This window comes from Bidens hawaiensis, unplaced genomic scaffold (assembly GCF_021521415.1).
Source record: "Bidens hawaiensis isolate Kalapana, Puna unplaced genomic scaffold, B.hawaiensis_p1.1 tig00017942_1, whole genome shotgun sequence".
In the NCBI taxonomy this organism is placed as follows: domain Eukaryota; kingdom Viridiplantae; phylum Streptophyta; class Magnoliopsida; order Asterales; family Asteraceae; genus Bidens; species Bidens hawaiensis.
Window position 1 is genome coordinate 24,274 of NW_027492707.1, and position 15,072 is coordinate 39,345.

Sequence of the window (15,072 nt, forward strand, 5' to 3'; positions counted from 1 at the left end):
TCCATTATGAAAATGACATTGACGACGATGTAGGTGAGACACTGGTTGAGGGAAAAGATGATCCAAACATTTATAAGGATAATGAAGGTACGCAACACGTTGAAAAGGGGAAACTTTATCCAATTCATGATCCAAACATGAATTGGAAAGACATGAAACCAATTCTTGGGGATAGGTATGAAAATCCTGCACAACTAAAGTTTGCTATATGTTGCTATGGAGTAGTTAATGGATATCTTTTAAGTTATAAAAAAATGAAACAAAAAGGCTCTTGGTTGTATGTGGAAACAAAGATGTAGGTTATTCTTGTCCGTTTAGATTGTGGGCATCTTGGATGCAAAGTGAGACATCTTTTCAAATTAAAAAGCCTTAATGATAATCATAATTGTAGTAGGAATTACAGTTTAGGCTCCCTAGTAACAGCCTCATGGATTGCTAAGATGTACCTTAGACAACTCATTGCAAAACCTTTCGTTAAAATAAGAGACATGCAAGCAGATGTATTACATGACTACATGGTCAAAGTTAGTAGAGGTTAATGTACTCGGGCAAAACTTATTGCGAATGACGAAATAGAAGGTGGGTTGAAAGAACACTATGCTAGGATATGGGACTATGCACACGAGATTTTAAGATCCAATCCTGGAAGTTCTGTAAAAGTGGGAGTGAATGGTATGCCAGATGGAAGTAATTTTTTTAGAAGAATTTATATATGTTTCAAAGCTTTAAAAGAAGGTTGGGTTTCATGTATGAAGGTAATAGGCTTAGATGGAACATTTTTAAAAGGGTTATGTAAAGGAGAACTTCTAACAGCAACGGGTCGGGACGCAAATAACCAGATTTATCCCATTGCTTGGGCTGTTATGGAAGTAGAGAATAAAGACAATTCGAAGTGGTTCTGCTTAAAAGATGACATTGGAATATCTGATGGGAGGGGTCTAACAGTTATATCCGATCAACACAAGGTACAATTGTTTTAAGTTATACAATCATCTTTTGAAAATCTACTTATTTACTTCTATGTTATTGTGTAATCAGGGACTTGTAGAAGCTGTAAAGGATTTGCTTCCTTATGTTGAACATAGGCAGTGTGCAAGACATATATCTGCTAATTTCAAGAAGAAACATAATGGGGCAGAATTTAGGAATCTATTTTGGGCAACATCCAAAACGACTCTTGAGCATGAATTTCTCTCTATATTGGATAAAATTAAATCTATTAGTATTGAGGCGTACGATCATCTAATTGAAAGAGACCCAAATACATGGTCTAGGGCTTTCTTTGAAACTGGTAGAACATGTGAATCTGTTGAGAATGGGTTTAGTGAGAGTTTTAATTCTGTCATTATGAGTGCTAGAAGAAAACCAATTATCACCATGTTGGAAGAGATTAGAATGTTTATTATGGAGAGGAATTACACAATGAGCAAAAAATCATTGAAGTGGGAAGGTAATGTATGTTCGGCTATAAGGGATAAGATAAGAGACTGGTCAAAAAATTCAAGGTGAGTTGATTCTTTTTTTTAATGCTGATTTTTTCTCCGTCAGTTAAAGATAAGAGCTATTTTGCTGAATTTTTTTTGCTTTACATGCTGAATTTTTTTGCTGAATTTTTTTTGCTTTATATGCTGATTTTTTTTGTTGTATTTAGATGTTTTTGTGCTGTATTTTAGGCTTTTTTTTGCTGTAATTTTAGGCTGTTTGTTTGCTGTTCGGTACCTGCTTTTTTTTTTGTTCGCCTTTTTTTTGCTGTAATTTTAGGTTGCATTTAGGCTGATTATATGCTGTAATTTTGGGGCTGCATTTTTTTTGCTGTTTTGAGACTTTTTCTTGTTTTTTAGCTGCACTTTGGGCTTTCTTGCTGCAACTTTGGGCTGTTTATTTGTTGTACTTTGTAGTTTTTAACTTTTTTTGTATGCTAATTATATCCAGGAAGTGGATTGTTATCCCGAGTGGTGGAAATATGTTTGAGGTACGAGATGGATATGAAGCCTACTCTGTGGATCTTGATAATAGAGAGTGTAGCTGTAGGTTGTGGCAAATATCAGGAATACCTTGTTTGCATTCAACAACTGCTATATATTACACCAACAATGACCCGGAGAAATACGTAAGTGATTGGTTTAAGGTTGAGAAGTTCAAAGAGACCTACAAACACTATATTAAACCGGTAAATGGAAGCAAGATGTGGAAGTCAACATCTTACATTAAGCCACTTCCTCCAAAAGAGAGAAGAATGCCCGGTAGGCCATCGATTAAAAGAAAGAGACATAAAACTGAAAAGAAAGGGAAGTATAAAACAGTATCAGCTACTGGAAGACACATAACTTGCGGTAACTGTGGGGAGATAGGACATAATGTGAAAACATGCACAAATGAGAAAAAACAAGCACCGCCGAAAGAACCCAAGAAAAAAGGGAGGCCTCGAACAAGGATGACAAGAGAATATACCATTGGAATACGTGGGAGAGGTGGAAGAGGTAGGAGAGGTGGGAGGGGACATCATATTGAACAAGAAAGCCAAATATTCGATGAAGAAAACCAAGTACTCCAACCGTTTCATACAAATTAGAAAGTAATGGCTTAAGTATGTTTTCCACTTTTTGTTTAATAAATTGTAAACGATATCTAAATTGCGGAACCAAGATTATTTTGATTGCGATTGTTGTTTTTGTTATCTTATGATTTGTTTGCGAGAATGTATTTATGGTCATAAGGGAACTAAAATCGAGAAACAAAAAATCCAAGAATAACCATAAAACAAAAAGAAAAAAAAATCAAATGATCATATAACTTGCTTATGTGTCTATTTTTGATATATAATTTGTCCATCTCAAAATGATATATTTACATGTGTGCCACATCAGCAATGGATAGTCTATTATAGGTCATATCACATTTATGTTCAAATTTAACAAGTTAAGGGACTTTTATATGCGAAATTTAAATTGAGGGACTTTTGTGAGCAAAAAGATAAAGTTGGTTGGTTTGTTGTGATATTATCCCTTTGTTTTAAGTATTTCTCATTCTAGTAGTGGGTCATATTAAGTAGGTTAGTGGGTTAGTTAGTTTACTAATTACATGGGTAAATGTAAGGCTATTTATAAAGCCATCAGTATCTCGAATAGGATTATGAATGAAGATATGAATTAAGTTTGAATTTTCTCTCTATTTGCTAATATGGTTTCCTTCTTATTTCTTTGGTAAATCGATTATCGGTTGGAACTACATCAGATGTTACAAACCAAACAGAAAAACTCAACCCAAAATACTAGTCTGATAGGTGAGGGAATTCATTTGGCTTATAAACCCCACATCAGTTGCCCATACAACCGATGTGGACAAGTCTCATACCTTGCAATGGTTTCGGTCCGTAACAATGCACCCTCCTCAAGGGCCAACGTCCTCGTTGGTCACGGCTGGCTCACTCCAGGCCACCACTCCGTGTGCCACCACTCCGAGGTTGGCTCTGATACCAGTGTTACAAACCAAACAGAAAAACTCAACCCAAAAGACTAGTATGATAGGTGAGGGAACTCATATGGCTTATAAACCCCACATCAGTTGCCCATAAAACCGATGTGGGACAAGTCTCATACTTTGCAATGGTTTCAGTCCGTAACAGTCACACAGGTTCCATCTAGTTTCAAATACAATGTTTTACGTAATATGTTACTACATTTCAGAACCTCTTGTCTAATTTCATTCAAATGGCTTCAACTTCGTCGTCTTCTACATCTACGCCAACCAATTAAAAGTATGGTCTTTTTCTTAGCTTTAGAGGTGAAGACACGCGTACTTCTTTTACTGATCATCTTTATAAGGCGTTATGTCAAGCCGGAATTAGGACATTCAGGGATGACAATGAAATCCATGAAGGTCAAGAATTGAAGCCAGAAATCGAGAGATCAATAATTGAATCGAGGGCTTCAATAATTGAATTTTCAAAAAATTTTGCAAATTCAAGTTGGTGCCTTGATGAGCTTTCGTTGATCCTCGAGCAAAGGAGGAATGATGGTCATTTCGTTTTAGCGGTGTTTTATGGCGTTGATCCTTCAGATGTTAGGAACCAGCGGGGAAGTTTCATGATTGAAGCGAAAGAAGTTGTTTTACGTTAATGACTCCATGATCATTGCTTACAAATCTTTAGACCACCAAAGTAAACATTTCTTCACCTGTATGGAGATCGGCATGATCTAAATCATAGATGGCGCTGGTAACTATAACGGTGCCTCATGATGTTGATTTCGTTTTCTCTATTTGTTGTTCATAATTTCAAAATCCATAACAAAGAAAACAAATTTGTATTTCATTCGCTTTGTGGTTAATTTGTCGAATTTGGACAATCAGTATTTACGTAAGAGGCATAATTCAGACACAACAAGGGGTTTTCAATTTCAATAAATTTTGAATCCGGGGTTACAAACTCTAGTGTCTCCTCTAGGGGTTGTATGTCATTGCTGGATTGTGAGAGATAAAGTTGATTTAAAACATTAATTTGGTGAGTAGTTAGGGTCTCAGTGTTAACTTTTCAAATAGAGGCATGTTATGATATATATATATATATATATATATATATATATATATATATATATATATATATATATCATGCCAAATTTGCAGGCATTTCAAACAAGTTCCCTTGTAAAGATGAACCTAAAATTTCTTCATCTCAGAGCTGTGAAACTCACTGGGTCCTTCGAGAATTTTCCAGAGTTAAGATGGTTGAGGTGGCGCGAAAGTAATCTGAAAACAATACCCACAGGCCTAATGATGAGCTTGTTGGTGCGCTATAGATATGCGTTTCGGAGACTTGGATAAGTTTGCACAGCCCATGGTATGAAAAATATATATATTATCACTTGACCATTTAGCTTCTCGGTTTTAGCCAACCTTTATTTAAATTCAGCTTGTTATTCTTTGATTAGGTTCTTAATTCGCTCAAGTTTCTAGATCTTACAGGCTGTTACAAACTTGTCAGCATCTGCAATCTCTATCGACTACCTAAACTTTGAGACTTTGAACCTCTTGAATTATACCAGTTTAACTCATGTTTGTAAAACCATAGGTGACCTTGTGAATCTTTCTTACTTGGAATTGTCACAGTGCACTAAACAGTGGAAGGATTCATCTAAATGGATGTTTGTAAATCAACTAGAAAGGCTAAAAGCTTTATTTGTTTCTCGAGACGAACCGTTGACTTCCTTACCTCGATCGTTATCAACATTGGGTTTAAGTGGCAATCTATTTGAGATCCTGCCAAGTCACATTGACCTTAAAATGCTTCAAAGACTTTACTTAAGTAATTGTCCAAACCTCAAGTCTTTAACATGTCTCCCAGGTATGCTAAAGGAGTTGTATGTAGCATGGTGTACATCTCTTGAAACTATAACATTCCAATCAACTCGTTTCACTTTGCGAGTGTTTCAGTATGAAGGTTGTTTCAAACTGTGTGAGATTCAAGGCCTTTTTAAGTTAGTGTCCATAGAAAAACTTGATGAAGCAGATCTAGGACATATGCAATGGATTAAAGCGTATCAAGATCATGAGGTGGACCTCGTTGGTGATGCCATTACTAAAGGCAGGACTTTTAATATCCAGGTTCTCTCTCTCTCTCTCTCTTAGTTTATAAAAAAGTACCCGGTTTGTTTTTAGTAAATGATGAAGTAACTGAATTTGGTATTTGGAACATAGATGTTGTATGAATACGGTATAAGGAGCACATATTTGCAAGGCATAAAGGATCAAAGCATGGCATCACATGAATATATATCATCATCTGAATTTTTATCCTTTCGTGTGCCTCCAAATCCAAAGAATCAAAGGATCCAAGGATTAAATATAACCATCTTATACAATTCATCTTCAAGCAAAGAAAAACGTACTTTTCCTGTGCTCGTCAAAATCAACAACAAAACCAAGGGTCTAACTTGGGTATACAACCCTGTGGTGTATTGCAAACCAAGAGTTGATAATGGTGTTGTGTGGTTAAGTTATTGGCCAATCGGAGACATGTTAGATGTTGATAATGAAGTTCATGTTCATGTCTCTCTGTATAAAAGAGTGATGTTTGTAAGAGAGTGCGGTGCGAGCCTTGTGTATATAGATGATGATGATAAAGCAGAGAAAGAAGAAAAGTGAGATGAACAGATGAAAGAGGAAGAAAAGGAGGCTACTATCTCTGCCGATGTGATAACTTAAAGTCAACCCCTCCTGAATTCTTCAAATGGTTGTTTGGTGATAACATTCACCATAAGTATAGTACGTATCTTTCTTTTAAGCTGCACATAATGATTAATATGTTGGTATGTTAGTGTACGTAATTGGATTAATTGCCCGATCAATGTAATCATAATAAAAATCAAGCAAGGTTGGGATCCAAGGGGCAGAGCCACTAGCTTGGAAAAATGTTATTTTCAATAATATTGCTTCACTAAAAATTCATTAGAAATTTAATTTATGATTATGCCACACATAATCATAAGTATTTAATTTGGAGGCATCTTTACCCTAACGGCTGGCGCCCTATTCAATTGATCAATCTTTGGTTGTTCTTCCTCACGAAAGTATACTTAATTCAGAGTTTTATCCGACTAGAGTATTTTGGAGAACCAACAAAATAATCTTTAATCTGAAAGTTTTCATACGATTCTCTGAATTATCCATGTTGCTATTTCTAAATTCCCAACAAAATACCCATATCACATATTGTCATAGATTTACGAAGATGGAGAGCACCTCGTCAGTCAGGAGCAGTGCCAAAGAATAATAGCTTCAGAAATCCCGAGCGGACGGTACCTTTCATTCCTTTTCTCATTAATCACCATTATTTGTCAGTGATACAAGTAATTTCTCTATGCATGTAAAGATTTCTTATTTCCATTATTTTTAAATTTCAGAAAATGAAAGTTGAACTGGGAGTGAACTTCAGTAATGAAAGTGAAAGGGATAAGATAGAGAAGGTTGTATCAAGTGTTGCGGGTCAGCGGGTGTTGAATCTGTTTTCACTCACAACGAAATAGGAAGACTAATTGTTGTCGGGTGTCTTGATCCTCAAGAAGTGGCAACTTGTGTAAGGGAATTTGAGAAGATGGTTCAGATCATACATTTTAAGCCCTTTTAAACAATTTGAATAACATTACATTCAAATTCTATTAAATAGAAATTTTTTGGTTGTGAGATAGATCTATTATTCAACTCTGTTTGTTGATTTGAAGCACGTTGTACAACTGGTTGATACACACATTAAATATTCAACTGTTCGTTACAACTGCTTGATGCACACATTCAATTTTCAATTTTGGCTCTTTTATGCTTAACTTGGACTCACCCTATGTTCAATTCATTATTTTGTTAACAAAATTAACTAATTTAATTAATTAACTTCTATCATTAATTTCCTTATTTTTTAGTAACTAGTATCTGGACCCCGCGTTGCAGGGGTTTGTGAAACCATAGTTGAATAGAAAAAAAACAAAAACTAATATAAGAACCCACAAACCATATCTAAAACCTTTACTCCAACACCATCAGTTTCTCCAATATACAACCTTAAGGTCTAATATAAGAACCCACAAACAAAAATATTCGGCTTCAATATCATTAAAAAGTACAAAAGGAGAGAACATTACAAACACTTACGTGGCAAAAACATTTGAAACATCATATTTCCAATAGATATTTGAATTCACGCAAAGCCACAATGACCCGGGATCAACTACACTTACACTTGAAAAACTCACTTTAATCAGAACCGTTTAACTCAAACCCATTTTGTTTTGTCCCGAACCAAATCAGCACATTCCATGCATCAATTCAGATAAGTATGTATTTAAGGTTGAATGCCTAAAAGTGAAGTGTGTACTGGATAATTCAGATGAATAGCGAGTACATGAGAGAGCAGCTTTGGCTACAAATCGACCGTTGCATAGTCCATAACCACGACACACCACAATCTGATAACCTCTGTTTGATTTCACAGTTGTATGTCTGATAACCCAGACACCACAATCTCCCCAAGCAAACGCCGTGTAAAATCATTAGTCATGTCCACTTTGAAGAAGACCGGCAAGGGAAAACGGGCTGCTGAGGCCTCGTCAAAGGAGGTGGGGAAGGACAAGACAGTAAAGAGGTGGGATGAGATTCCCTGTAAATTGAGACAGTCTGATTTTGACAGTCTCATCGCCTCTCAGGGTTTTCTCCCTGAGTATGGCTGTATGCTTCCGGCGGCCGGGCAAACGGCGGCAGATCCGCCCACCAGCTATATCTTCTTATATTGCCATTTTTTCACTCACTGCAACCTTCGTCTCTCGATGACAAGGTTTATGGGTGCGCTGCTTCAATTTTATGGGATTCACATATCCCAAGTCCATCCTTTTGGACTTGTGCGCATGACTCATTTTGAGTTCATGTGCAAAGCTCAGCGCGAGGAGCCAACCCCTCGGCGCTTTCAATTTTTTTATAAGCCAAAAATCCAAGATTCTTGGTTCTCATTCGTTCCTCGCAGTCAGAAGGTCAAGTGCTGCACTGTTTCCTTCAAGAGCCTTCATGACTGGTCTGAGAAATTTTTCTATATTAAGGCTGGTGTGATTCCCATCCGCATGACCATGCGCGCGATCATTTCTGCGCCCGCGGATGTGAATGTTCTTAAGAACCCAACTGGCGCATGGGTTAATAAGTTGACTGCTGAACCATCCCCCGCCAAGAATATTTGCGAGGAGGCGCTGGTGGGGGTTGGCATGAGCAGGAGGTGGGCCGACAGCGCGACTGAGCCTGTTATCCAAGTTGATGGATTATGTGAGTTATTAGCTCATTACATTATTTCTGCGCGAATATAATTCGTTTTGCTGATATCATTTGTCTTGTTTTATGCAGTAAGCAAGGAGTACGTCCACGCCGCCTATGATGAGCATATGGAGGGTGGCTCTGTCGCGCTGGGCGCTGGGGAAGTTGGCTTCCCCGATCACTTCGTTGATATGTTCATCCCTGTTGATTTGGGATTTTGCTTTGACAGCGATGCGCCTGGTAGGCCTTTGTACTTATGCTTATGCCTTTAGAATACCAAATTTGGTTAACATTTCTGTTGCACGTATTGTAGATGCGCTCGAGAACTATGAGCTGGAGCTCGCGGAAGAAGAGGTGGAGGAGGAAGCTGAGGTGCCACAACTCAAGCGTAAAGCTAAAGGGAAAACTGGCGCAGTGCCAGTAAAAAACAGAAGAAAAATGATGCCCCTGTTGCTCAGGATCCTCCTACTCAGGCGAAGGGACTTAAGAAAACCAAGGGGTTTACCTCCAAGGTTTCCTTGTCTTCTTTGCCTCAAGGTGTGGGCAGTCCTCCTGTCCACACGAGGTATGGTGCCGCCACCTCCTCTCTTCGCACGGCGGAAAAGGGAAGCAGCGCTGCGCCTGCTGTTTCCTCTTCAACAGGTATACTTTGTTTATACTTTATGGTTTTATGAGCGTGATTCCGATAGAGTTGTTAATGAATCTTTGCTCACTCAAATGTTTGTAGAGCCGGCGACCTTGGTGGATCAACCTCAGGCGCAACAAGGTACCGAGGCTGCGCCGAAGGTTACTTTGAAGTCCCCTGTTTTGCCCTCAAAAAGGGGGAGAATGGACTTCATGGCGATGTTTAACTCGCGAACGACGGTGCGCCAAGGTATATATTGCGCTTTTATTTTCTGACTTTTTTCTTTTTAGATCAAGTCTTGAATCATTTCTCTTTGTTGGTTTTTTCATAGGCATTATAGCTGGCATACAAGCTGCTGGCGGCACTGCTGGCGCCGGCGCCAGCGCCGTTGGTTCTGCTCCTGCTCCTGCAAGCATTGAATCTCCCCTCATTGGAATTACTAAGGAGCAGGAGGCTGTTTTACGCGCTGATCTCGCGGCGTCGAGACCTCCCTCACCTCCTCCTGCGCGCAGCCCTCCTCGCGAGACTGGTTTTGATTTTTCCAGGTCGCAGGAGAAAAGGCCTGTTACAGAGGAAGATGAGGAGGCCCATTTTGAAGACTCCGATGGCGGCCGCGCAAGCCCTGTAGCGCCACGAGATTTCGTGGCGCAGTCTTCTCATGGGGCTGGCGCTGACTTTTCTGCTTGCTCCCCGCAGGTATAAGTTCGTTTTGCTCCGCTGCGTGGACTTCCATATTAGTGTTTAGATGACTAGAACGTTGCTTTGTGTTTGCAGGAAGCCGATCACATATACCGCCCGAGATGGAATATTACTGAGGATAGCTCATTTCAGTCTATGGGGGTGTGTGAAGACTTCTGGGCTCACTCCGTGCCTCCAGCTGAAAGGAGGTTTCAGGAGGAGCGCGCCCGCGTGGACTTGCTCAACAACCATCTTTTCGCTGGGTCAGCGTTCTTTGCTGCCTCCCAAGAGCTTCGCTATGATTATGTAAAGGTGCGTGATGCTCTTGCGGAGGCCAAGCAAGAGGCTAAGGTATCTGCTTGGAATCTTTCTGACGCTCGAGAGAGAGCTGAGAAACTCCAAGCAGAACTCAGCGAGAACCGAGCAAGTGCCAACGCTGCCTTCGTGAAGCGCGGGCATGAGCTGCAGGCTGCGCGGGAGAAGCTGCAGGCAGCAGAGGCGGACACAGCCAAGTATGCGCGGCGAGTGCGCGACTTGGAGCTGGATGCAGAGGCGCGTGACCAAGCGCTTGTGCAGTCTATCACTGACAAATCTTCATTAGAGAGTGAGGTTGCGCGCCTGAAGAAGGAGCTTGAGGCCGCGCGGGCAGAGAAGGATGAAGCCCTGGCGACGGCAGCGTCTAGCCAAGAAGCGCTCGATGCTGCGCGAGCGGAAAGGAAAGAGGCCTTGGCGGCAGCAGCGTCCGACAGAGAGGAGCTGAAACAGACCAAGGAAACTGTTGAGTTGTTAAACTCTCAGATTCCTGCTCTTGAGACGTCTGTTTCTTCCCTTGCGCAGGATCGCCAATGGCTAGTCTCACAGGGTATGACTCGTTGCGCTTATGCGATGAAATACTCAGACGAGTTTCAGACCCTTGTGATGGATTGCAACGCTGCCTCGCACTTGGTGGGTCGAGCTGAAGGGTTTAAGGATGGCTGTGAATATAGCATGCTGAAGAAGAACCCATCCGACTACCCTTATCAGCTCGACGTTATCTGCGCGGACATGGCCGAGGTGGGGGAGAAGTATTTGAATACTCCCATTCCCATCCTTGAGCAGGTATTTTAACCTTAATGAGTTTACCTTGACTTATTTTCCTAGTCTTTTTGTACTCACACTTTTCCTTATGCTTTGCAGATAGCCTTGCTTGCTGATCAGCCCGATCTCGGCGCTCTAAAGAAATTACTTGACGAGTGTGAAGGGGCTAGTGGCGGCGATGATGGCGCGGGCAATGCTGCCTCTGCTAGCGGCTCTGGCGTGGCCAAAGGACCCGCTCCTGACACTATTGTGATAGAAGACTACTCCATTCAAGACGAACAGCTTGACTATGGCAAGTTTGGAGATGACGAGGAGCGGGCTGCGCCAGATGCTGAGGGAGGTAATGATGAGGGCGATGAAGAGGCTGACGTCGACATAGAGACTTGAGAAGCCCTTCATGTTTTTTTTTTATTTGCAGTTTGTATCTCATCATTTTGTAAATTTGTAACCTTCTATGTTTTAGAATGAAATTTTGTTTTTCCCTTATTCGCATCTTGCGCATTCCCCATTCATCTCTTTATATTGCATGTTTGCTTGTTGAATATAAGATATGCTTGCACGTTGAAATAAGAACAAGGTTGTAAGGAAATTATTTTACTTAATCCTTGTCATATTTTAAGTGATTTTGCAATATCCTGACTATGTTGACACGTGCCTTGGCGTTTCATTATTCCTCTTTTGCGCGACGTTATCGCGCATTTATTATAGGGAATTATGAGTTTTTTAGCCTTTACGTGTCAGTATGTGTTACTCTGATATCCATTACAATTCCATGCGCGACCTCGACCTGAGACCTTAACAACTATGTTTTGGCATGTGCTTTGCCTTAGTTGTGCTTAGGTATTTTTATGGTCTAGCTGCGCAGCATGTAGGAGGGATCTTGTGAGTGATTTGAGCTAAGGCTCGTATTATTGGGCTAAGGCCCTGAGCTAAGGCTCATATTATTGGGCTAAGGCCCTGACGTTTTAGAGTTAAAACTCATTAACGCGTTTGAGCTTGAAGCTCGCGCATGTATGTTTTACTTCGTTTTATTTTTGTTTTGATGTCAATACAATGTTGTCATATTGCTCAAAATTAATAAAGGGAAGTGTGAAACATGTATGCAAAAGGTAATAGAACACACATTAAGAGAAGATAGCGCGTATCATTATTCATAATGGCTTAAAAAGCCTTGATTACAAACTTGACAATTTTTACATGAAACATTTTCTAAGCTGTGCTGCGTTCCATGCGCGCGGGATCTTCTTTCCATTCAAATCTTTTAAAGCGTATGCGCCTTTTCCCAATTCTTCCGAGACTTGATAAGGTCCCTCCCAATTGGGGGACATCTTTCCCGGGGGTATCGCGCGGCTAGCTTCATTGTTTCGAAGGACAAAATCATTCTTCTTGAAGTGGCATTCTTTCACGCGCTGATTGTAATACTTTTCTAGTTTTTTCTTGTATTTGGCTTCACTGATGATAGCCGCTTCTCTGCGCCCTTCAAGTAAGTTGAGATCCAACCTTCTTTCGCGCTCGTTATCAATCTTACTCATCATGAGCACTCTATGGGATGGGCATCCAATTTCTGCTGGAATCATAGCCTCCGTTCCATAGGTTAGGCTGAACGGGGATTCGCCATTGCTGGTTTTGCTTAATGTCCTGTGCGCCCACAGGACATTAGGTAGCTCCTCGACCCATGAATGGGATTCTCCCTCCAACCTTTTCTTCAGCCCATTTAGCAAGCTTTGGTTCGCGCGCTCCACTTGGCCATTCCCCTGAGGGTGGTATACTGAAGTGAAGATTTGGTTGATGCGCAATTCCTTGAGCCAGCTGGATATCTTCCTGTCGGTGAATTGTTTGCCATTGTCGCTCACAATTTCCATGGGCAGGCCAAAACGGCATATGATGTGGCTCCAGATAAATTGCTTCATCGCCTCGGCTGTGATTTTTGCTAGTGGTTTGGCTTCAACCCATTTTGTGAAATAGTCTACTGCCACTACCAAAAATTTTACTCGCCCTTGCGCTTGCGGTTGGGGACCCACAATATCGATTGCCCATTTGTGGAAAGGCCATGCGGAGGTCACCGGAATCAAGTTGTTCTTTGGCCGCATGGTGTTTGGCGCATAGCTCTGACACGCTTTGCATTTTTGGATCTCTTTTAACGCGTCCAAGTACATGCCTGGCCAATAGTAACCTGCGCTCATTGCCTTGGCAACCACCATGCGCGGGCCAGCATGTATTCCACAGATTCCTTCGTGTATCTCTCTGATCATATAGCTTGCTTCCTCAGCATCTAGGCATTTCATGAGCGGTCCAAGATAAGAGCGTCGATATAATGTACCATCAAGCAGTTCATAGTTCTGCGACTTGTGTCTTATCTTCCTCGCCTGTGCGCGATCGTCCGGTACCTTTCCCTCCTTCAAGAATTCCATTATTGGAGTTATCCATGATGAAGGGGTTGTATGAATTACAAGGACAGACTTCGCTCCCACCGACGGGTTGCTCATTACTTCTACCCTGACATCTTTGCCAAAGTGATCGAAGCTGGTTGATGCCATCTTACTCAGCGCGTCAGCAGACTTGTTTTCACTGTGCGGAATATGTATGATTCTGAAGAAGTCAAATTGCTCGATGAGCTTTTTCGCCTGCTCTAGATACAGAGGCATGGTGTTCTCCTTGGCATCATAAAGGCCATTGACCTGTGCTGCTACCAAGTATGAATCAACATGGGCCTCTAGCTTTTTAACTCCGAACTTGTGCGCGATGCGCAGACCATCCAGCAGGGCTTCATACTCAGCTTCATTGTTGGTGCTCTTGAAATCCAACCTGATTGCGTAAGTATACTCATGACTTTCTGGATCCACCAGCTTGAGGCCTGCGCCGGACCCTTCATTGTTTGAAGCTCCATCAGTGAATAATCTCCAAACATTTTCTTCATTATTGGCTCGCGGAGGGTCTACCTCGCGCTGAGCCTCTTCAATTTTTCCTTCAGGAATTTTTGCGATGAAATCAGCTAAGACTTGTCCCTTTATTGCTGGACGGGGCTTATAGGCGATCGTGTGCTCTCCTAATTCCAGCGCCCATTTTGTCAGCCTTCCTGAGAGCGCGGGACGCCGCAAGACTTGCTGGATGTTGTAACCAGTCAGAACTTCAATAGGATGACCATTGAAATATCTATGAAGCTTGCGCGACGCGTGTGTTAGTGACAAAACTAACTTTTCCATGATGGAGTAGCGCGTCTCAGGATCTGTCAGCACCCGACTCACATAATAGATTGGTGTTTGGATTCCCTTGCGATCCACCAACAACACTGCGCCGATGGCGCGCTCTCCTGCTGATAGGTACAATGTTAGTGTTTCGCCAGGAAGTGGAGCTGTGAGCGCAGGTAGATTTATCAGACATTCTTTTATCTCACTGAAAGCTTGCTCGGCCTCAGGCGTCCACTTGAATTGGATTTTCTTTAGGCAATTTCTCAATGTGTTAACGAATGGGGTAGATTTGCTTGCATGGTTCGCTAGGAACCTGTTGATTGATACCAATCTACCATTCAACTTTTGAACTTCTTTTATGGTGGATGGTGAGGGCATGTCAAGGATAGCCTCCACCTTCTCTGGGTTCACCTTGAAACCATCCTTGGTGACCATTACACCGAGAAATTTCCCTTCTTCTACGCCAAATGTGCATTTGCTCGGGTTGAGCTTCATGTTTACTTCCTTTAGGCGCCAAAGGGTTTCTTCGATGTCTTTGAGCATTTGTTTTTCCTCCCTGCTTTTGATCACCAAATCATCCACGTAGACTTCTAGGTTTCTTCCAATTTGCTCGTTGAAAACTGCGTCCATGAGTCTTTGGTAGGTGGCTCCCGCATTCTTCAAACCAAAGGGCATTTTTGTGTAACAAAAAACACCCTTGTCGGTTCTGAAGGCAGTCTT

The 15,072-nt window shown here is 41.3% G+C and overlaps 1 protein-coding gene across 1 annotated transcript; it reads left to right on the forward strand.

The window, feature by feature from the left end:
• Positions 1-440: 440 nt before the first annotated feature.
• Positions 441-2,950, forward strand: LOC143555004 (uncharacterized). The gene is made up of 4 exons (XM_077044646.1): positions 441-534; positions 577-965; positions 1,039-1,505; positions 1,933-2,950. Exons 1-4 carry the CDS (start codon positions 441-443, stop codon positions 2,570-2,572), a joined length of 1,590 nt encoding a protein of 529 aa, XP_076900761.1. The 3' UTR covers positions 2,573-2,950.
• Positions 2,951-15,072: the final 12,122 nt, after the last annotated feature.